Below are 21,624 nucleotides of genomic sequence, written 5' to 3'. Positions count from 1 at the left end.
ACACGTTATATTTTTTTATCTATTCGTTTAAACAAAGTTTTATTCCTTTAATTTAGTTTTAAAATTGTAATAATCAAATTAACTTAATCAATTACTTTTTCATTCTTAAGTAATTAAGTAAAATGTTGCATAACCACAAAATAATTTGTTTTATTTATTATTAATCAAACTTTTAAAGGAACGTTTGATTAAGAGAACCATACATTATCAAGAGAAATCGACAAAAATATATCATGCACGCTTTTGATTCAATGTTACAGATTCTGGTACTTAGTTTACAAGTTTGTTCTAAGATACCTAATGAACATTATTTACAATTACATAAAACGGATAAAATCTTAATATGAGTTAAGCTATTTCCTTATACAATTACACATATTTAAAATATACTATAAAATAAATGAAAAATAATATGATTGTCAAGTAATTATATAACTTATTATACCATGACTATAAATTTTTTAGGTTCAAATGGTTTCAGTCTAGATTGGCAAAAACCTTGATGCATGGATTGACATACATTAAAAAAAAAAGAATGTTTCTTACTTTATAGCAACATATAAGCAATAAACAAGACAAGCTGCAACAACTGAAACATAATCAAGTTTTTTCTAACAATAATGATCCATAATAAGTTCATGACTACTCTAAGTCAAAGTGAAACATAAATTACAAGCACTATGAGAAATTAGATCTTTAGTGACTTTTTTTTTTTACGCTTATAAACGCCATTAAAATAATAGTGGCATTTGCTAAAAATGACATTGAAAGTGTCGATTATATTTGAATTGGGAAAATTTGTAGTGTTTTTCTAAAAACACTTAAAATTAGCGGTATTTTTATAAACAAATATTGTTAAATTAATGACATTTTTATTAAAAAATATTGCTATATTTAGCAGCATTTGTGTTTAAAAATATCATTAAATGTTAAAATTTAGTAACGTTTTATACGACAAATGTCGCTAAAATTCAGTATTTAGCCGTGTTTTTAAACACAAGCGCTATTAAATTAAATTTTTTATTTTTTTAAAAATTTTCTTTTAATATTCATTATTATTATTAAATAAAAAATGTTAAAAGAAATAAAAATAAACTTAAATTCATAAACTGAATATTATAAATACATAATTTGTTCAAATATGTATGTAACACAAAGTTTAATAATACATGCAATAACATTCAAATTATTTTAGTACATTAACAAAAAATTTAAAATATATGCTATTAATGACTACATAGATTTGAAATACTGTAATTTGATGAAGGATTTTTTTCATCTTGGTCAGTAGCGTGCTCAATAACCTACTAAATAAAGTAATACAAGTTTTAACACTTTATAATAAGCTATTTTTATATTAAAAAATGTAAATAGTTACTAAATATAATACATGAGTTAGTGGACCATTTAGATTAGTTTCTAAAAATTGTTGTTGCACAAAATTCATAAAAATGTCAAATTGATCATGCAATTGCTGAAATTTTGCATGTTTTTGGTCTATTATAGCACGTTCTTCAATTTTAGCACACTTGTGTTCTCTTTTTACTTCTATTTGTTGGAAACGTTGTTGCATAATTTATAATCTCTCTCTCAATATGAAAATGTCTCACGAATATTGATTTACTGAAAATGTAAATTACTGAGAGCTACATCTACAGTAACTATATGGTGTTAAACCCAATCAAAGGCTTCAGATCTATCTATGTCTTTTTTTTTCAGTAACTCATTTGAAAATTCAATTTTCAAATTCTTACATATTGGCATAACCATCAGATGTTACTTCAATCTCAACCATCATTTTCTTTTTCGCTTTCTCTTGTAAATTAATTAGATCAAATTATTAAGTTAATAATTAATTCATAATATATTTAAAATAGTAAATATTTACTTTCTGTATAAAACAAATCTAACAAATTATCATAATTTCTTGTATTTCAACATTCAGATAAGATTTATCTTTTTTACGTAAGTTAATTGAAAAAATTTTACACGTCCAATTTTCACCTATCTCAATCTCTTACATAAAAATATATGTTATTGTTAAATACATATCAATTGCAACTTATTCATACATATCAAACATGTCAATCAAGTTCAAACATTCAAATAATTTTAATATTATGTATTTAATATGTCTAAATTGTTAAAATAGAAATATAACTGTAAAATTATATTTTTGCCCTTTAACAGCATAAAAGTCTTAAACAAATGTAAACAATAACAACATTTTGCCCTTTCATACATATTAATCATGAAAATTAATTTCAATCATTTGGACAAGTTTAATATAATGTATTGAAACTATTCAAACTGTTAAAACAAAATAATAACAGCAAATTTGCATTTTTGCCTTTTAACGACAAAAAAGTCCTAAATAGACGTAAGTAACTTTTTCATACTTATCAACTATAGAAACCAAGTTCAATAATTTGGATAAATTTATTATCATATATTGAAGTTATCCAAACTGTTAAAATAAAACAATAATAGCAATTTTGCATTTTTACCTTTTAACAACGTAAAAAGTCCTAAACAAACTAAACATTAATTTTTTCACATATATCAACTGTGAAAACCAAGTTTAATTATTCGGATAAGTTTAATATCATGTATTGAAGCTATCTAAACTGTTAAAATAAAATAATAATAGCAAATTTGTATTTTTATCTTTTAACGACAAAAAAAGTTTTAAATAGATGTAAACGACAAATTTTTCACACATATTAACCATAAAAACCAAGTTCAATCATCCAGACAAATTTATTATCATATATTGAAGCTATCAAAACTGTTAAAATAGAACAATAATAGTAATTTTATATTTTTACCTTTCAACGACATAAAAAGTCCTAAACAGACATAAACATTAACTTTTTCACACATATCAACTGTGAAAACTAAGTTCAATTATTTGGACAAGTTTAATATCATGTATTGAAGCTATCCAAACTGTTAAAATAAAATAATAATAGCAAATTTGTAATTTTACTTTTTAACGGCATAGAAAGTCTTAAACATGCGTAAATGTTAGCTTTTTCATACATATCAACTGTGAAAATCAAGTTTAATTATTCGGACAAGTTTAATATTATGTATTGAAACTATCAAAACGGTTAAAATAGAACAATAATTGTAAATTTATATTTTTGCTTTTTAATGGTACAAAAGTCTTAAATAGATATAAATTGTAACTTTTTTACACATATTAGTAATGGAAACCAAGTTCATTAATCCGAATAAGTTTAATATCATAAATTTACTTTTTCTTTTTGCTTTCTTGCAAAACTTTTTGATTCACTTATGTGGCTATATTTTTGTTGCTTTCTGCTATGAACCCTAATATTTTCTCTTTCCTATCATAAAAAATAATTGTGTATATGATAAAAATACAAATATTATCAATTAAAATTATAAAACACTTTATTATTAAAACTAATATTATAAATTATAAATTAGTACTTTTCTTTTTCTTGAGAATCAAATTCTAATTAATTGTTCATATTGCCACCAAATCACATTACAAGGTAGTTTTTCATTGTGGCCTCTATAATACTATTTTGATCAAAATATTTTTTCTTCAAATTACGCTTATAGTCTTTCATTTATTTCTCAATGACTTAAACACAAATGAAGTTGGTATTTCAAGTACAAATATTGACTGTAATAATACAAAAAGAAAAGTTATAATCAATAAACTAAATTTAAAATAATTAATGTTTATATGTAATTAATTATACTAATACTTCAATAAAGTTTAAAGTATCAGCCTTAACTTTTATTGGAGCTTTATGCCATGTTTCATAATGAATAGGCAATGTCATTCCATTACGAGTAATCATGCATAGAAATCCAACTAATAGTTGAGGCTCTTTACCAATTATTACTTATCAGAGTTTACAGACACTATAATACACTCATTAGGAGGTAGTGCAAACAATTTCTTCAAAGTTGTTCGGCCTCTGGTCCTTCGTTTACCATTGTTATCAACGACAAAAATAAAAAATCAATTAGTAAATTACCAATACTTTAATGATTATAATCGAAATCAAAATATGGGGTTTATGATACTTGCATTCAAATTAGAAGCAGAATCAACGAGGGAATACTATCTAAACTTGGACTTCATGTATTGTCGGATCTAGTATCAATTGAAGGGTTAGAACTGATAATAGGTACATCCCCCTTCAAAAGATTTAGTTTTTGGCCAATATCAACAAGTGCGATAGACGATTTTGAACTAATATCTCTTATATATATTCCTTTTAATCTATTCATCAGCATTGTAACTTAACAGCACCATAAAAGTGAATATATAAAAAATATATGTAAATAACATATATAAAGACATTGAGAAGTTAAGAAATCATAACCAATGATATATAAAGAACATATCAATTTAATTCAATTAAAAGTAATGTATGATTTACAATACAATAAATATACAAAAATGAATGCGACATAAATTACATATAAACATATATTACATTATTAAACACTCTAATTACAAAATATATTTGATGCATCATGGTTCATATATGTCTTCATTAACATATTTACGAACCCACTGAGCAGAGGTGCTGGAGATATTTTCATCCAAGTTTGGTTTAGTAAAAGGAAAACATTTAGTTCTATGTTCAACATAATCTCTAGCATTTGACCCCATATTAAATAAGTCTCTAGGTATGTTACAAAGAACAATAAACCAACCCAATTTTCTAGAGTCTTTAAGGAAAAAATCTTATTTAACTTAAGAGGAAAAAACATAAGGTTCATCGATGAGTTGTTATCTGATATGAATTAATCAAGAGAAATTCACAATTGTAAATCCAAATTGATCTTTTTTAATACCCCTCGTACTATTTATATCAACCCAATCACACTAAAATAAGATAACATTTCACTTGTCATAAGAATCTAACTCAATGATGTCATTAATCATGCCATAATAGTCAACATTTTCCTCTAAAAGGTTTGTGTCCTTAGCATTAGCATAGCTAGTAATTGATGAAGTAACAACAACTCCTAAATTTTATGTTATTCTAAATCTTTTATGGGATTTAGTGTGAAATCTAAATCCATTAATGATGAAATATTTGTTTCATTTCATAATCATGTTCGATCATTGTAAAAGACACTTTACCTTTTTACTAACAAGCCTTTCACTCTAAACCTATAAAGGTATAATAAATATATATATGTTATTAATTTTATTTATACCCTAAGCATTTTATGTAGAATTCTCATAATGGAAAGTACGACATTACTTACAATTGCTCTTAACTATTCGTGAAAGTTTTCGGTGAACAACTTATCAAGCTCTTTAGGGTTTTATCGTTGATAATATGTACAAGCTCTCAAATCATTTCTATACTAATTACATACATTAAGATAAAGTATTAACAATAAGAAAATACAATAAATTATTTTATCGCAGGAAAATTTACGTGCGAAATAATTCAATTAAGTCATGATGGAAAAGAACATATTGATGTGTTTGGGCCAAAGATTTATCATCTAACTCCACCACTTTAGCTTTGACTATTGGTTGTCTAAAATTTTAAAAAAGATAAGTGTAAGCAAAGTTACTATACTGCATACCAATATCTCTTGATGATGTATTAAATCTCGTTTCAACATCTTCTAAATAATGAGAACAAAAAGTCATACACTTTTTTGCTAAATATTCTTTAGCAATAAAACTTTTCTGATAACGTTTGTTGTGACAATAAGACTTTAATCTCCTTAAAACCTAAAGTATAAAACATTTGCCATATACCTTTTTAACTAGAGTGATATGATCGACACTAACAACCTAATCAAGCTATTAAAAAATAATACATTTTGATAGGATATATCCATTGATAATAAATCTATCCACCGACTTTTTCTTCATATGAAAGGTGGATAACTAAATGCATCGTAATAGTAAAAAGTTTAGAGAAAAAATCTTATTTAAATGGCATAAAGTAATCGTGACTCGATTTAGAAGTTTGTCAAGCTCTTCCATATTTTTAACTTTTTTACAAAGAGCTTTAACTATATTACTCAATTCAATTACCACTGAAGTAACTCGCTTTAACATTGATGAATATAAAGTAAAAGAAAGTAAGTCTTATATCAAAATATGATAATCATATGACTTCAATGAAAAAAGTTTTCACTTCTTCAGATTCACATATTTTGATATATTTCACGTATAACCATTCGAAACTTTCATATTTTTCAAACCTTGCAAAACTTATCTTTCTTAAAGTTAGACATCCCAAAACAAGCAGAAAGCAATCAAGATTTGCCATTGGAAAGTAATTTTGAATTTAGGTTATGACGAATCCCCATATCAATTAGGTAAAGTCGACTATTTAAGTTATCATTTGATCTTTTACTCATATTGAGAATTATCCTGATTCTTCTCTATGTGTATCATATCAAGGTTATGAAATAATAAATTATATTCTTAATAAAGCAACTAAAAAAAGATACTTTTTTTTTACAACTTAGACTTATTGGTGCCATATTCTTCATCTTTTTTTTCATCACTTTAAACATTAATATCACTAACTTGAGTATTAGTTTCATCAACTTGAGTAATAAGAAGTTGGACATCTTCAAAGATCTCCCTCACTCTTTTTCTTGATTAAGTTATTTTTCATAAGTGAAATTGATATCTTTTAACTTTGATAAGATATTAGACCCATTGATTGGTAAGGGCACTTTTCTCAACTTTTTAGTTTCATCAAAAAGATATTTTTAGAATCTAAATCGATAATTATCATCTAATCATCAATGATGTGCCATATAACTGAACTTTCTACCATTAGGTAATCATTTTGAACATGTCTACGTAGCATAACATGGACAAGCATAACGACTTTTTATGCTTCAATAAGATAAATTCATATAAGCAAAAAAATCATTGATAGTCCATAATAAAGCACACATATTAAAGCTATCTTTTTTTATGCATCATAGGTCCCAACTCATTTTTTTAATTACTTTAACTCTTTAATAAGAGGTTATAAGTATATGTCTATATCATTATCTATACTTTTCTTCTTATAAATTATCATAGATAAGATAAATTACTGTTGTTTCATAGCAATCTATAGTGGCTAATTGTACGAAAGTAATACAACTGGTTAAGTATTGTAATAAGCATTCATCACTTTGAACGGGTTGAATCCATCAATGCTAGTCCAAGCATAATATTTTGAGGATCAAAAGCAAAGTCTGAAAACCTATAATAAAATTATTTTCATACCAAAAAATCAATAGGATGCCTTAATGATCCATTATCCATCTACTTTTCATGATGTCATCTCATAGAATCTATAATTTTGGAAGACATGAAGAGTCATTGAAGTATTGGTATTAATGAAAAATATCGTAAAACCTTTATAGGCTTTTTTTTTTATATAGACTTCATCATCATCATAATTCAATTTTTCATTAAAATTTGTGTCCAACAAACGAGAATTATCACACACATGATAAGATTCTTGATTTTTTCTATCACCTCAATTCAACATGCAATCATTAAGACAACTATGAATTTTCTCACATCCAAGACCCAAATCTTTGATCATCTTATTTAAATCCTTACAAGATTCAGAGATTTTTGTAAAAAAAAATATTTCTTTCATAAACTCTAATAATAAAGTTAAAAAGTTTTTTGTCCATTCACATAAGCATTTTAAGTAAAAAAGACTCACACAGAAAGATAACCTTGAATGCTTAGATCCATAATAAACTTCTTCATTCATATCTTCAAGCAATCAATAAAATTTTGATACTTTTTTAGTATGTTGTTGGTCACCTACACCTTTTTCAGTTCACAAAATTCATTCATTCAATATTTGACTCGTTAAATCCATCATTTTTGGGAGATAGATTATGAAAATATCGGTTATGAATGTTGAAAGCATTTCATAACATGCCTTCAATGTCATCTTGTCTAATAGGATTATGTTGGTGTTTGAGAGCCCTCGAAGTTGAAAAAACTCTAGTTAATGACCCTAACGGCACATATTCTTCATGAAAATACCAATTAACATATCCCAAAATAAATCCAATACAAATTAAATGTTCTAAACTAACTTCACATATTTACCAATCGATATTAGCACTCCTCAAACATGGGCATAATATCTTCACTTGTATTTTCAAATGCAAAATAAAGAAAAAAAATTTCACTCTATCTCATTACTCTTGACTTAATCTTGAGTTTTGTATCCAACTCTTATCCATTTAGTACTTATTATATTATCAGACCAAATTTATATAATTAAATTATATGAAAATGAATTGTAAGATACTTAATTATATTAAGTATTAAACCAAAAATAATAACAAGATGATATCAGAGATAGCCTATTACAATGCAAAAAAAAAAAATGAACCTATTATGTGTTATGCGTTGATATCATATTTCTTAAACAATGCAAAAAAGAAATAGAGATAACATCAACAAAAAATTTATACAATTTTTAATCGAATATTCATACATCTAGAAACCTACAGTGTAACAGAGGAAGATTAAGTATGCAACAAATAATTTCTTTATAGTATTCACAAATGACTATAGTTATCTTTTTTTGGTTCTCTATCTTCTATTGTTGATGGTTTTGATGCATAACAAATCTTTTCAAGCAAGTTTAAGTTGTCTCATCAAACATTATAATCTGAAAAAACAAACAAAACAAATACCAAGATGAGATGAGAAAATTTTAGGTAACAAAAAAGTTTAAGCAAAATATATTCATCAACAAATCAATTAAAATAAAGTTATTTATAGTGGGCTTATTTATTATAATAACAAAAACTAAAAAAAAAATTATAGAGCTCCACTTAAACATCAAACATCCGTAATACAAATATTACCATTTTATAGATCATTCTAATAATTATTAGAATAAACAATTGAAAAATCATTCTAATAATTTTCATTTTATCCAAAATTAATTATTAATAAGAGGATTGACAAAGTCATAGTATTGGCAAGGTCATATTGATAATGCCTATTTTTTAAAAAATAAAAATATTAATCTTTTAATTCTATTGTGCAATTCAAAAAATATATTGATAATTATTAAATAGTAATCTCACAATTGATGAGTTTTAGCCAACAAGTTTATAACAGCAAGGCCATGTTTTGCATGCCTCAATCACAGTAATAAAATCAAACATTAAAAATTTTCCCATTTCAATCTCATTTTCACTTTACATATTGAGTTTACCTTGATTTAAGTTATCTGGTATTCCATTTGGATAGTAACCACAGCTAATAAAACAGTTGTCCAAATAAATTTGGCCTAAAAGTGAGGTACCACACTTTTCTTAAGTAATTTAAACTCCAATACTCACACATTTACCCCAATCATAAGGTCTCAAATCCCCTTCACGCTGTGCAATAACTTGCATCAATATTTTAAGGGGTTTTTTATGAGTTCTTAGAAAAAAGAGAAAAGCAAGGCAAAATGAGACTTTGTTGGTTTTATACTTTCTTTTGTTGGGTTTGTGACAACATTAATTTGTTGTTTTCATAAGAAAAATGACAATAGAATGAATTAGCTATTTGAATATCGTCTGCTTAGATAGTTAGTTGTTTGGAAAGTGACTTGGGGAGCTAGGATTTTAGTTTCATATTTCCTGCCTACTTTCATCTAACTGTGGGAAACTTCATGTATTGATAAACCTAAAATTGCTAGCTAAAAATTATACTTACAAATGAAGAAAACCAGTGATCTAGGATAATGATACCTCTTTTTGTTATGGAAAGATAAAATCATTGGTTATGCTGAAACATTAAGGGTAAAAACCTTTAGTTATACATATTTAACCAAGATAAGTATGGTGAAAAGGAAAAGTCCACCATAACACATAGGACTTCCAAGTAGTTAGCCCTATCATTGAGTTCTACTCTGGCTCAAACATCATCCTATTCAACCATTCTCTCAGATTATCTACTATTTAATGGTAATTAAGAAAAAAAACACTATTGGTATGCAAATGAGGCAATAGGTAAACTAGTACTGTGTTAGTTTTAGCCTTTTAATGTGCAAAATACATCAGCAAACAACAAAAAAAAAATTTAACTACACATAGTTTACCTTTTTACCAATTTAGTATCTGTAATCACATTGTTATGCCAAAAAATCTAGCTTGCTTGTTACAAGAAGATGACCTACATTTGCAACATATGTAAGAGAAAAACATAAGAGTTACAGCAATTGGCGTAAGGGCTTTCAAAGATGTATTCTCTAGTGTCTTTTTTAGGGCTTGTAAGACCCTTATAATGATAACTCTACTGCTAACCCAGATAGAGGAACAGAGAAAAAAAATATAGGAAAAATTAAGGGGATAATGGGTTCCAAATGGGTATTTGAATAAGATGGGCTTTAGAGAAAAATTTTAAACCAAAAAAAAAAAAAAAAAAGGAAATGAAAAGTAAAAGCTGGAAAATGAAATAGTAGAATGAAGCTGAAAAAATAGTAAAAGCTAAAGGAAAGGGAAAGTAAATTGTAGTTAGTCTGAAAAGAGAAACAGTATAATGAAACTGAAGCTTGAAGTTAGGGATTCGAAATTCACTAAATTTGGGGACAAATGTAGTGGTGTTTGTATAGACAAAACACCTATAAATCTAACAAATAAAGGCATTTTCTACAAACAAACGCTACTAAATTTTAATATTTTGAATTGGAGAAAGTTGTAAAAAATTACATTTACCATTATTAAAAATTTAAAAATTATTTAGTGGCTTTTTTTTTTTATAAACGTCACCAAATTTTTATTATTAGCGGCATTTTATTTTATAAATTCCTCTAAATATAGATTTAGTGACGTTTTATTTTATAAATGTCACTAAATATAGATTTAGTGGTGTTTGTATTACAGATGCCACTATATTTGAAAAAACATGAAATTTTGTGACATTTTTTCAATAAAACGTCATTAAAAAAGTGCCACCAATTATCTAGTTTCTTGTAGTGAAGAAATCAAAGAGAAATTTAAAATTAAGTTGTTGAAGGTACACGACAATGCAATCGTGGCGAGAGATAGACTGACAATGAAGCTTATTGGCTGGTTAGAGGTGATTAGGGTTGGGAAAAAAAAATTGCTTAAGGTTTTCAAATAAAATGAAGAAAGGGTCTTCCCAATGACATAAATTGGGGTTGGGTATTTCTTAACAAACATAACACAAAATTTCTCGATTGATTATTTCTAATTCAATATTTTGATCTGTCATTATATCTCGAAAAATAAAAAGAATATTGTGGACTTATTTCAATTACCAAAGTTAATTTGAATAAAAAATTTTCAGTTTAATACTTTAAGGCTTGGTATTTCTTTATAGTTTGCTTCGATTACAAAGGGTTAATTCAATAAAAGAATCATTTTAAGTCAAATTATGCAATTAATCACTCTACTTAATTAAAATTTAAAATTTAATCTTTATAATATAATTTGTGAAAATTAAATAATCTGTTTCAGAAAAAAAAAACCTCTTACTATGTCAATTTATTATTATTAGTTGAATTAATAATAAAGTTAATTGTTGACATAATTATTGGTTGGCATGTAATTGATTTGCTGATATGACATTATCGTTATATTTTAAAATGAATGAAATGAATATTAATATACTTATGCGGTTTTCCATTTCTTACATATTAATTTTTACTTTGCATTAAAAAAATCAAATATTTTGTTAAAGGGTAGATGCTTGTATATTTTTACTTAAAAATTAGGTTTCAAATAAATAAAGAAATCAAGTATCATAAAATAACTAAAAATAGTTGTATTTTTTTTTTAACAAAATGTAAAAATATAATTAAATAAAAAACTTTAAAGTTTCAACTTTCTTCTGCCAACGTTAGTATATTGGGCTTTGTTTCAACTTTAAACAAAAATTGGGCTTGATTTTCAAATTTTTTCCACATCACATATAACCACAACAATTTCATGGGCCTACACCGGTCCATTGTTCATGTGTGGCAGCCCGGTCGAAAACCGACCGCGAAAGCAACCTAACTTGGGGCCATAGCCGACATTTCAACTTTAAGTTACGTGTCAGACTATCATTGGACAGACTACCTTTTCTATCTTCGTTGTCTCGCACGACCCCATCATTATATTTAGCGGAGTGGCGCCACCAAAAAGAGAAAAAACAAAAATATAAAACATTTCACTTCACGAAGGAAAGAAGAAAAAAAAAAAAAGAAAAGGGAAGCGAATCCTTTTATTATTATCTCTCAGTCTCCTTGAGAAAGCTCAAAATTCCCTCTTCCATCATTTTAGATATTTTTGTTGCCCTAGATTTTCTCTCTGCAAGTTCTACCTAGAGAAGCCATGGTGAGTTTTTCTTCGTTTTTTTTTTTTTGTTGATTTTCAGTTCAAGTCTTGGTCTTTGATCTATGCTTCTTTGACTTACTGTAGAAATTTTTAAAATTTTTTATTAATGTAGATCTGTTTAATCACTTATGTTGAACATAGATCTCTGTGTTTTCTGTTGATTAACTTAGTTTTGAAATTTTAAAATATTTGATTGCTGGATTTGCATTTTTATAACTTTTTATCCAATGGATGATTTGATGATAGACTAAACGTTCCATGCTTTGATTTATTTTTTTATCTCTTTCTTCATGCCTTGTTGTCGTTTTGGATTGTTAAATTTGTATGATAAAAAATGCTTTAGTTAATTTCCATGGATCTGCCATTTTGATTCCTTTGAAAATTTATGTTTGAATACAAATATAAATAAGCATTATAATGTTTAATTAACTATTGATTGTATAGTATTCGCCTCTTAATCAGTATATCTTCCTTGGCTTTTGTTTCAAAATGGGATTTTGTTGATGATTCTTCCAATGTTCATTGTGGATAGATGATGTATTTGAATTTCGATTTATTGTTTTACTCACACTTTCTCAAATACCTTAGTTTTTTTGCCCCCCACAGGCGGATATGCATCACCGCAGAAGCGGTGCCCTATTGATGACCCGTGACATATCTTCTCAACTACTTTTATTATTGTTGTTGTTGCTTGAATTTATCACAAATAAAGTCATTGGCGTTCATCTCTCATAGTGGCCCCAGTTAGTTAATACTCTAAGATTGGAATTTGGCATTTAGGCCTGTTAAATGTGTAAGAATTTTGGGTGATTTCAAACTTTGGTTCATTATCAAAACCCTGGAAAATAGGTGGGATTGGATCAATGTGGTCGATCCGGATTGTTAGTTTTGTGGGTTGATTAAGGAAGTTGGGCTTTCATTTTGAGGAGTGTGGGAATGGTAGTAATGTTTTGAGTCGTTGACCTGTCTTTCTATTCTTTTCTAAATGGGATAGAACTCAAAAACATGGGATTTCTTTAATTAGCCTATTTATGACTTCATTTCTTGGGAATGCTTGCCAAGGGGAAAATGGCTTAGGAAAAGCTGATGGATTAATTGGCCATATATAATTTGAAGGGGTCATTTTTGTAAGAAAGCTTATGTATTCTGTCCATTCTATTACAGGCTAACGCAGCTTCTGGGATGGCTGTGCATGATGACTGCAAGCTGAAATTTCTAGAGTTAAAGGCTAAAAGGACTTACCGCTTCATAGTATTCAAGATTGAGGAGAAACAAAAGCAGGTTGTTGTGGAAAAGGTTGGTGAGCCAACTCAAAGCTACGAGGATTTCACTGCAAGCCTCCCTGCTGATGAGTGTCGATATGCTGTATATGATTTTGACTTTGTGACTGCTGAGAACTGCCAGAAAAGCAGGATTTTCTTCATTGCATGGTATTATTATATGCTTAAAACTGTTAGTGGTTTTTACGATTATTCCCAAGCTTTAGTGCATTTTGATCATTGCTGTTTGTGTTTCTTGTTCTTCTGATGAAGGTCTCCTGACACATCAAGGGTGAGAAGCAAGATGATTTATGCAAGCTCCAAGGACAGGTTCAAGAGAGAGTTGGATGGTATTCAAGTAGAGCTGCAGGCAACTGATCCCACGGAAATGGGACTTGATGTTATAAGGAGCCGTGCCAGCTAAATGGGAGACTCCAAGAGGCAGAATTGGAGATATTCAAATGCATTCTGCTTTTGCTTTAAGTGAAATGTTAATAGGTTGTGTGGGGCGGTATCAACCTGACTAAATTATGATCTTGGTTTGTTATTCAAGTTTTATATTGAAGTCATTGTCTAGAACAAGTTTAGTGTTTTTCCATTTATATCTTATGATTTGTTATGCGTGGAAGTTATATATGACTGTCTTACAGATGAGTCAATAAACAAAAGTCTATCTTCTTCAGGGGTATGATACACTCTTTTTGAGGGTTTGTTTTTGCAACTATAAAAATGGATGTTTGGTTACTCACATGACACGCTGGTGCTTATGTGGATTAAAATGGTGGCCTGCATTATTTGATTCTATTTGTTTGCCGAGGATTTAATGTGAAATGCGGATGAAATATAAATGCATTCGGTCATATTTTCTTTGTAGTGGAAACATTTCTGATTTCTAAAATCTGTTTTGTTCTTTTAAATTTCATTTAAATTGAAGTTAATGGATGCTTGACCAGAGCAATAACTCATGTTCTTATCCAGTTAGGCAATTAAACCAGTTTTTAAACTGGAGGAGCAAAGCATCAGGCTTTGTCTGTGGCCATCAGACTCGATGAAAGCTTACTGCCAATAGACAAAGTGATCCAAATTAAGTCTCCTGTATGGCGTAACCACGTGTTGTGGTAAGTGACAAGCTTGTGAATTTACTCGGGGCTTTCAGGTGGTCTGTCCTTTCTCATCATGGTAATGAAACCAAACAAGTATGCACATTAATTATTTGGGTGAAGATAGATTGCATCTTTAACAGGATGCTGATGGCTACAGCCAATCTAAATAAAAACCAACAGGTTCTCTGCGAGGTGGCACTTGGAAAGTTGAAGGCCCTGACACTGTCATTCACTTTCACATTAACTGCCCTGGTCGAAGAAGTTAATACTAACTAGGCAAGTGAGGCCCTTGTCGTGCTTATTACCTCGATTTACATGTGATCTAATTAATGGTAAGGCTTTTTTTTTATTATTGTTGAATGAATGGTAAAGCTTTAGTAAGCTTTTTGGGCATCCTTCAGCCGTGTGTTACGATCCATTTTTACAAGGTTACATCATCCAGAGAATACCGTCTTCTGTTCAGCAGTGGACGAACTGGTCATTTGCTGGGTGAGACAATTGACCTTAAACCATCATTCATTCTGGATGAGAAATAATGCTAGAGAAATAATGCTATCTGTCATGGCCAACCCCATAAAAAGAGGTCTGGGAACTCTGTACAGTTTCCTGTCAAAAGTTGAATCATAAAAAACGTTTTTCAAGCATATTACTCATCAATGTTCATATACGAATTCTTCAAATGCGTTCCATATCCATGAACAAGACTACAATGTGTAACCTGATTTGGCTTAACACCTCATCTGTGCATGTCATCACGCAATTCAAATGCCTTTTTCAGTTCTCCAGCCATGCAACAACCACATATCAAAAAATTATATGCCTGCGTATTTGGCTTTATAACCTGATTTAGCATAGAGTCCCACAACTGGATAGCTTCCTGTAAACTACCCCTTCTGCAGTGCTCATAAATTATAGTTGAATAAGCAATACAATCTGGGAAAATACCATTATCAGTCATTCCAACTAAAAGCTCCATGGCCTCCTTAAGTCAACCCAACTTACAAAAGCCACGGATAAGCATATTATATGTGACCGGGTTAGCTGAAACCCCTTTAACAATAGCATTGTGAAGCTCTACAGCTTTCTCCATATTTCCTTCCTTTGTGAGATAATCAATGAAACAACCATATGTTATCTGATTTGGAACAAAATTACCGACCAGCATTTCTTTATAAAGAAGCTCAGCTTTATCCATGAAACCTGCCTTACATAAGACATTTATAAGAGCAAGTATATGTCACAACATTTGGAATGCATCCTTCACCAATCATAATATCCCAAAGCCCAAAGGCCTTCCTAAGATTTCCTGCTTTACCATTTGCATCGATCATGCTTGTGTATCTCACATTGTCTGGGTTCAATCCTTGATCATCCATCTCCTCTAAAAGACCAAGTGTTACTTTTATTTTTAAATTAGAACAACGACGTGTTACTTATTGATTAGTTAATTTATATTTTGATTAACGTTTTTAGTCAATGAAGTAAAATGTTTGATGAAATTAAAATTCGAGTATTTAATTGTAAATTTTTTTATATTAGGTATCAATTTGTTAAATAATATATTTTGAATACCAAATAACACATTTACCCGATTTCAACCAAGAATGACATATATTATGATCATCTCTGTTAAAATGTGTTTATAGCATATATTATAACACACCGCGAGCTGTTTACACGTTTTCTCATACACACGTAATAAGAATGAGCGATCATGAAGTTAGAACGTGAATGAAAATTGTTATTACTATCAATCATGTAATATTCTTTTAAAATAAAAAAAAATTTATATAAATTTCCGAATACAATTACATAAATATATATTCTTTTTGCACACACATTGGAAGTATAAAAAAGAATAAAGTTTCGAATCTTAAAATTTAATCATCGTAGGTAAAATAGTAATTGTGATGTTAAATATGCATCATTAATTGCAGTTAAATAATATCTTCAATTATCTTCCACTTGACATACACTAGTTAAAGTTGGTACTTTTATTTGATATATTTGATTGTTAAGTATGTTTAATAATTTAAAATATGATATAATTTTAAAATAATAATAATTATTATATATAAATTTAATAAAATAATAATTATATTTTATATTTTTATATAAATAAATTAAAATATATAACTTTTATACAAAATGTGCCGTAAATATATAAATTTTAATATTTTATATATATAAATATATGAATTACCGTATTTACTAGTCGAAAAAGAAACATTTTTTTTAAATAAAAATGGGATTTGATATGATAGATTTTCCGTTGGGCGGGCAGCCAAACCGTCTGGAAAGTCCAAAATCTGAATCCGCGCTCAATCCTAGCTCACCGATCCAAATCCCATAATGCCTACCAATCACCGTATGCCACGTCTCCACGTTATTTCCCTCCTAAACTATCCTTCACGCAACTTTCCAGGCCGTCGATCCAAATCCCTAATCTAACGGTAGTAAATCTACACGTCATCGATCCGCGTCTCTTCAAACAGTCCAATCAAATCGTTTCTTTCCGTTCGATAAATATCAAACCCCAACTCATCGTTTCTCCCAATTCAGAACCAAACTTCAGAAAGCATTACTCGACCTTGCCTTAGCATAACGTTCTTTGTTTACCAAAAAACAAAAGGAATTCTCCATGGCGCCAAAAGCAGAGAAAAAGCCAGCCGAGAAGAAACCAGTTGAAAAGCCAACGGAGGAGAAAAAGACCACCGTCGGCGAGAAAACTCCAGCAGAGAAGAAGCCAAAGGCCGGCAAGAAGCTTCCGAAGGAAGGCGCAGCCGCTGGAGACAAGAAGAAGAAGCGGGCCAAGAAGAGCGTGGAGACCTACAAGATCTACATCTTTAAGGTCCTGAAGCAAGTCCACCCAGATATCGGGATCTCAAGCAAGGCTATGGGAATCATGAACAGTTTCATCAACGATATCTTCGAGAAGCTTGCTCAAGAAGCTTCTAGACTCGCAAGGTATAACAAGAAGCCCACGATTACTTCCAGGGAAATCCAGACTGCTGTTAGACTTGTACTACCTGGAGAGCTTGCCAAACATGCCGTCTCTGAAGGCACTAAGGCGGTGACGAAGTTTACTAGCTCTTGAATTAGGGTGTGAAAAAGTTGGGGTTTCCGTATTTGTGGGGATTTTGTGAATTTGATGGAATTTGGGATGCTAGGTTGAGAGTTTATGGTAGTTTTAGTTGAAGTTTCCTTTTTTTTTTTTGGTTTCTTTTTCTTTTGCTGGTTAATGTAACTTTGATGAATGTAAGTAAGTACATGGTACTGATGGATTTAAAATGGCTGGAATGAAAATGCTTTTCTTTTTGTTCTATAAATTATTTTGAGTGAATGATGGAAATCTATGAAAGGATATAGTTTCAAATGCATTCTTTGTGATGCTTTGAAGAAATCTATAGAAGGGTTTCATATGATGAATCAAAGTGGTTTTCTGTTTGTGCTACTATTTAAGTTATTTGAAAGGGTTTGGTTTAATTAACAAAACTACTTTCTCGCCATGTTACGTTCTAGTATATGTTTCATGTATTTTCTTTTAAAATTGATTCTTTTTCCTTTTTTCAAACAATTTTCCTGAATAACAAATTGAGCTTCCATCTTTCTTTAGTGGCCTTGAGAGTTGTGTCCTGCCCTCATTTTCAGTTATAGTAACATGGTTATGTATTTGTGCAAGGAAGAACTTGAGAAGGGGATAGAAATGAAAAAATTATTTCTATCCATTTCTTTACTAGCGTTTAACATATGGTAATTTTCCTTTTCTAGGAGAAGGCTGAAAGTTGTGTACTGGTTATTTGAAGGCAAGGGATTAAAGATTCCATAGCTTATTTTATTTTGAGGAAAATCCTGGCATGGAACAGGCTGCTGGTTGTTCATAATTCCGAGGTTCCAATACTCGTTTTCTCTTAACGAATCTCTTTTCATATTTCAAGCAGTGGACGAACAAATTTGGTATTTGTCCTTTTCTTCCTCTTTTTCTTTTGTTTGTTGATTACCATATTATAGTTGTCTCTTTCATTTCTTTTCGGCCCTCAAAAACTAGACCTGTAGGCCTGAAGAGTTGAGTAGGCCGCCCCCAACTAACATGTCCAAACAAAGGTTGTTTGTTGCCTCCGACCCTTATCACTGGCTTTCTGATAATGCAATTTTGTCCCCACTTAATTGTGCATTTGTGCCGAGGCATGGTGCTATCAAATTAATTTGGGAGGGTTCTCCCTCCTGGGTAGTTGATTCTGTTAGTCTGTCTATTTGGTCATGAACTGCTCTTAGAAAAAAAAATGATTTGTTTGAATTTGACTTTTGTTTTTAATATTTAGTAGCTAAGTTAGCTATCAGGATCCAGAGGTAAATTAATTTCTCTCTACTTTCATACTTTCTCTATCTTTAGTAAAGATAAATTCTGATTATAAATCTTTTGAATGATCAGAAAAGATTGTCTCAACTAGACTAAATGACACCTTTGGCTTAATTTTACTTGTTTTGTATTTGAGATCATGATCATCTTTTTCTTTGCTATGAACTTATCATTCTTAATTCTTTTAGTTGATCTTATATTATAGAGTATATGATCTAGTAATTCATTATATTGTCTTATTTGTTGATAATCCGCATTGAGTTTCTCTAATATTATCAGATTCATAATGAAGAAGAATTAATCTTACATTGCTAAATTTATGCCATAAACTAAATGCCTTATAGTTCAAGCAACTAGAATGCTATTTTCTTTTGGATATGCAACTACAGTGCCTTTAACTTTCATATACTTCTATTAGTTTAGATGCCTACGAAATTAAATCCTTAGAAGTCATTAACCTCCTTTTCCTTTTTTTTTGGATGAACAACCACAATGCCTTTAATTAATTTGATCATTTTTTTTGTTTATGTCATTGCATCAACACCACAGAAATTTCTTATTAATTACTTTGTTGTCGACATTCTATAATCTTGTCGTTTGTATGGAATGCTACTTCAGAGTTGAATTCTGAGATTCCCTCTATCTATAATCAATTGAATCATTACAACAGTCACAGTTGTAAGTAGCCAACACTTACTTTGTAAGGGAAAAACTGCTTCACATCAATGGGTATGGGGAAACCTGCTTACCTGGAAAAAGTTGAAGAGCTTTGCCAGGCATGGGCCTTACCACCACAAATGGCTCAATTTGACCCCATCAGAGAAAAACTATCGCCCCCATCTTTTTGTGAACAAGGTCAGGGTACATGTCAAGTGGTGAAAACTTCTGAGAGGTTGAGGCTATATGTTTATTTAAGATATTGATCACTTTAGCTGGTGATAAGAAGTCTCTTCTTTATGCTTGTTTTTTGGACGAAATTCTGTGAAACTTGCAGGACATGCTACAACTGATGGTAGAGTCCGGTGGGGAACTGGTGAAATCACGGGGGAACATAATGGAAGCCAATGGTAGGATTGCAGATGTCAGAGTTGATGACCATGTCAGAAGCTTCGCTTCATATATTAGTACAAATGTTTTTTGGGATGAATGGCACAAGGGAATGGAGATATTTCCAAAATCTCTAGCTTTTATTAGTGCTATGAGCACACCAACTATACTTAGTGGTATCCCTTTTTACAGGTATGCTCTTCGAGCTATATTTCTGTTTCATCCTGGTGTGTATTAGGTGCTTCTATTGCAATTTGAGGTCAAACGTCTCTTTCCATGCTCAAACTCGTTCTGTTTTTCCCACTGAAAAGAACAGAGAGATTCGGAGGCTTGAGAAGGAGATTCATTCAACAATTATGGATATAGTAAAGCACACTGAATCTGCTTCTAAAGACTTATTGCATGTGATCATCGAAGGTTCCCAGAGTGTTGATCTTGGGCCATCCACAGCTGATCAGTTCATAGTAGACAACTGCAAGGACATTTGCATCCCTGCCTCTGAAGTTACTCCTGTTGCTGCCATATGGGGTCTAATGTTATTGGCCTCACATTCTGAATGGCAGACTCGTTTACCTACTGAGGTCTTAGAAGTGAGTAAGGATGGCATCCTAAATTTCGAGATGCTTCACAAGATGAAAGCGGTATGTAATAGCATGATTTGAAGGCCTGTCAATTACCATGAGATGTTCTGACTTCTAACCCCAAATTCCATTCATTTGGTGCTGTCAAGAATGGTTGTTCTAGAGTTGTTGCGACTTTACCCTATAATGGTATTTGTTTCAAGGCAAACCTTGCAAAATTTGAAGCTTGGAAATATTGAAATTCCAAAAGGGTTTAATATTTGGTTATGGTTGCTAGAGTTGCACTTTGATCCTAAATTTTAGGGACCTGATGTTGAAAAGTTCAATCCTGAGAGGTTTGCTAATGGCATTTCTAGAGCATGCAAATCTTCTGAAGCCTACATACCACTTTGCATAGGGGCTCAAGTGTGTCCTGGCCGGAGCCTTGCGAAGACAGAGCTTCAGGTGTTATTTGCTATCATTCTGTCTAACTTAAGTCTCATCATCTTAGACAGCTAGTGCCACCTCCTCAGTATGCTTTGCTGATAGAGCCTGAATTTGGAGTAAATCTCCTTGTTGAAAAGGTACGAGTGCTGTCCCTATTAAAGATGTTAATAAATAACTACCCCACTAGACTAAGTAAATGACTGTGCATAGAATTAATGATTGTTACAGTTGCTCAAAAGTGGGCTGTATTTGTATCTGGCATTTTTGGTTTTAAACCACAAGTGAAGCAATGCTTGATTATAATCGAAAAGCAGATTATAGTGCAGCACTCTCATATATATATATATATATATATATCTGTGTATATATATGTGTGTGTATATATATATTGTTAATTAGAATTTGTGGTCAAGATATTTTTACAACTTAAAACTGCTTATGCCAGAGTCAAAACAATCTAACATTTGACTCTTTACATTTTAGCTTGTTAATTGTTTTTG

At 30.1% G+C, this 21,624-nt stretch overlaps 4 protein-coding genes across 4 annotated transcripts; 3 read left to right on the top strand and 1 right to left on the bottom strand.

Moving 5' to 3' along the window:
• The first annotated feature begins 12,155 nt into the window (after positions 1-12,155).
• Positions 12,156-14,295, top strand: LOC111285236 (actin-depolymerizing factor 2). Its single transcript, XM_022874566.2, has 3 exons — positions 12,156-12,348; positions 13,513-13,778; positions 13,881-14,295. The coding sequence occupies exons 1-3, from the start codon at positions 12,346-12,348 to the stop codon at positions 14,029-14,031; spliced, it is 420 nt and encodes a 139-aa protein (XP_022730301.1). The 5' UTR covers positions 12,156-12,345; the 3' UTR covers positions 14,032-14,295.
• Positions 14,296-15,446: 1,151 nt separating this feature from the next.
• On the bottom strand, positions 15,447-17,353 carry LOC149518330 (pentatricopeptide repeat-containing protein At3g09650, chloroplastic-like). Its single transcript, XM_089761536.1, has 4 exons — positions 17,296-17,353; positions 16,026-16,091; positions 15,713-15,910; positions 15,447-15,643 (listed from the first exon to the last, which is right to left on the bottom strand). The coding sequence occupies exons 1-4, from the start codon at positions 17,351-17,353 to the stop codon at positions 15,447-15,449; spliced, it is 519 nt and encodes a 172-aa protein (XP_089617662.1).
• On the top strand, positions 17,271-18,039 carry LOC111285233 (histone H2B-like). Its single transcript, XM_022874562.2, has one exon. It carries the CDS (start codon positions 17,352-17,354, stop codon positions 17,805-17,807), a length of 456 nt encoding a protein of 151 aa, XP_022730297.1. The 5' UTR covers positions 17,271-17,351; the 3' UTR covers positions 17,808-18,039.
• A 142-nt stretch (positions 18,040-18,181) lies between these two features.
• Positions 18,182-21,434, top strand: LOC111285239 (cytochrome P450 714C2-like). Its single transcript, XM_089761771.1, has 3 exons — positions 18,182-18,667; positions 19,689-20,309; positions 20,434-21,434. The coding sequence occupies exons 2-3, from the start codon at positions 20,068-20,070 to the stop codon at positions 20,777-20,779; spliced, it is 588 nt and encodes a 195-aa protein (XP_089617897.1). The 5' UTR covers positions 18,182-18,667; positions 19,689-20,067; the 3' UTR covers positions 20,780-21,434.
• The last annotated feature ends 190 nt before the right edge of the window (positions 21,435-21,624 follow it).

Source organism: Durio zibethinus, chromosome 6 (genome assembly GCF_047325235.1).
Source record: "Durio zibethinus cultivar Kanyao isolate XHJ-2024 chromosome 6, ASM4732523v1, whole genome shotgun sequence".
NCBI classification, from domain to species: domain Eukaryota; kingdom Viridiplantae; phylum Streptophyta; class Magnoliopsida; order Malvales; family Malvaceae; genus Durio; species Durio zibethinus.
This window is presented reverse-complemented; position numbering and strand designations above follow the sequence as displayed.

Coding starts and splice junctions, on each gene's coding strand:
- LOC149518330 (XM_089761536.1), bottom strand. CDS start 17,353: ATGGAGAATTCCTTTTGTTTTTTGGTAAACAAAGAACGTTATGCTAAG. Junction 15,911..16,025: donor AAGCATGATCGATGCAAATG/GTAAAGCAGGAA, acceptor TATGTAAGGCAG/GTTTCATGGATAAAGCTGAG. Junction 15,644..15,712: donor TATGCTTATCCGTGGCTTTT/GTAAGTTGGGTT, acceptor GTATTTTCCCAG/ATTGTATTGCTTATTCAACT.
- LOC111285233 (XM_022874562.2), top strand. CDS start 17,352: ATGGCGCCAAAAGCAGAGAAAAAGCCAGCCGAGAAGAAACCAGTTGAA.
- LOC111285236 (XM_022874566.2), top strand. Junction 13,779..13,880: donor AGGATTTTCTTCATTGCATG/GTATTATTATAT, acceptor CTTCTGATGAAG/GTCTCCTGACACATCAAGGG.
- LOC111285239 (XM_089761771.1), top strand. CDS start 20,068: ATGCTACAACTGATGGTAGAGTCCGGTGGGGAACTGGTGAAATCACGG. Junction 20,310..20,433: donor AGTGGTATCCCTTTTTACAG/GTATGCTCTTCG, acceptor TGAAAAGAACAG/AGAGATTCGGAGGCTTGAGA.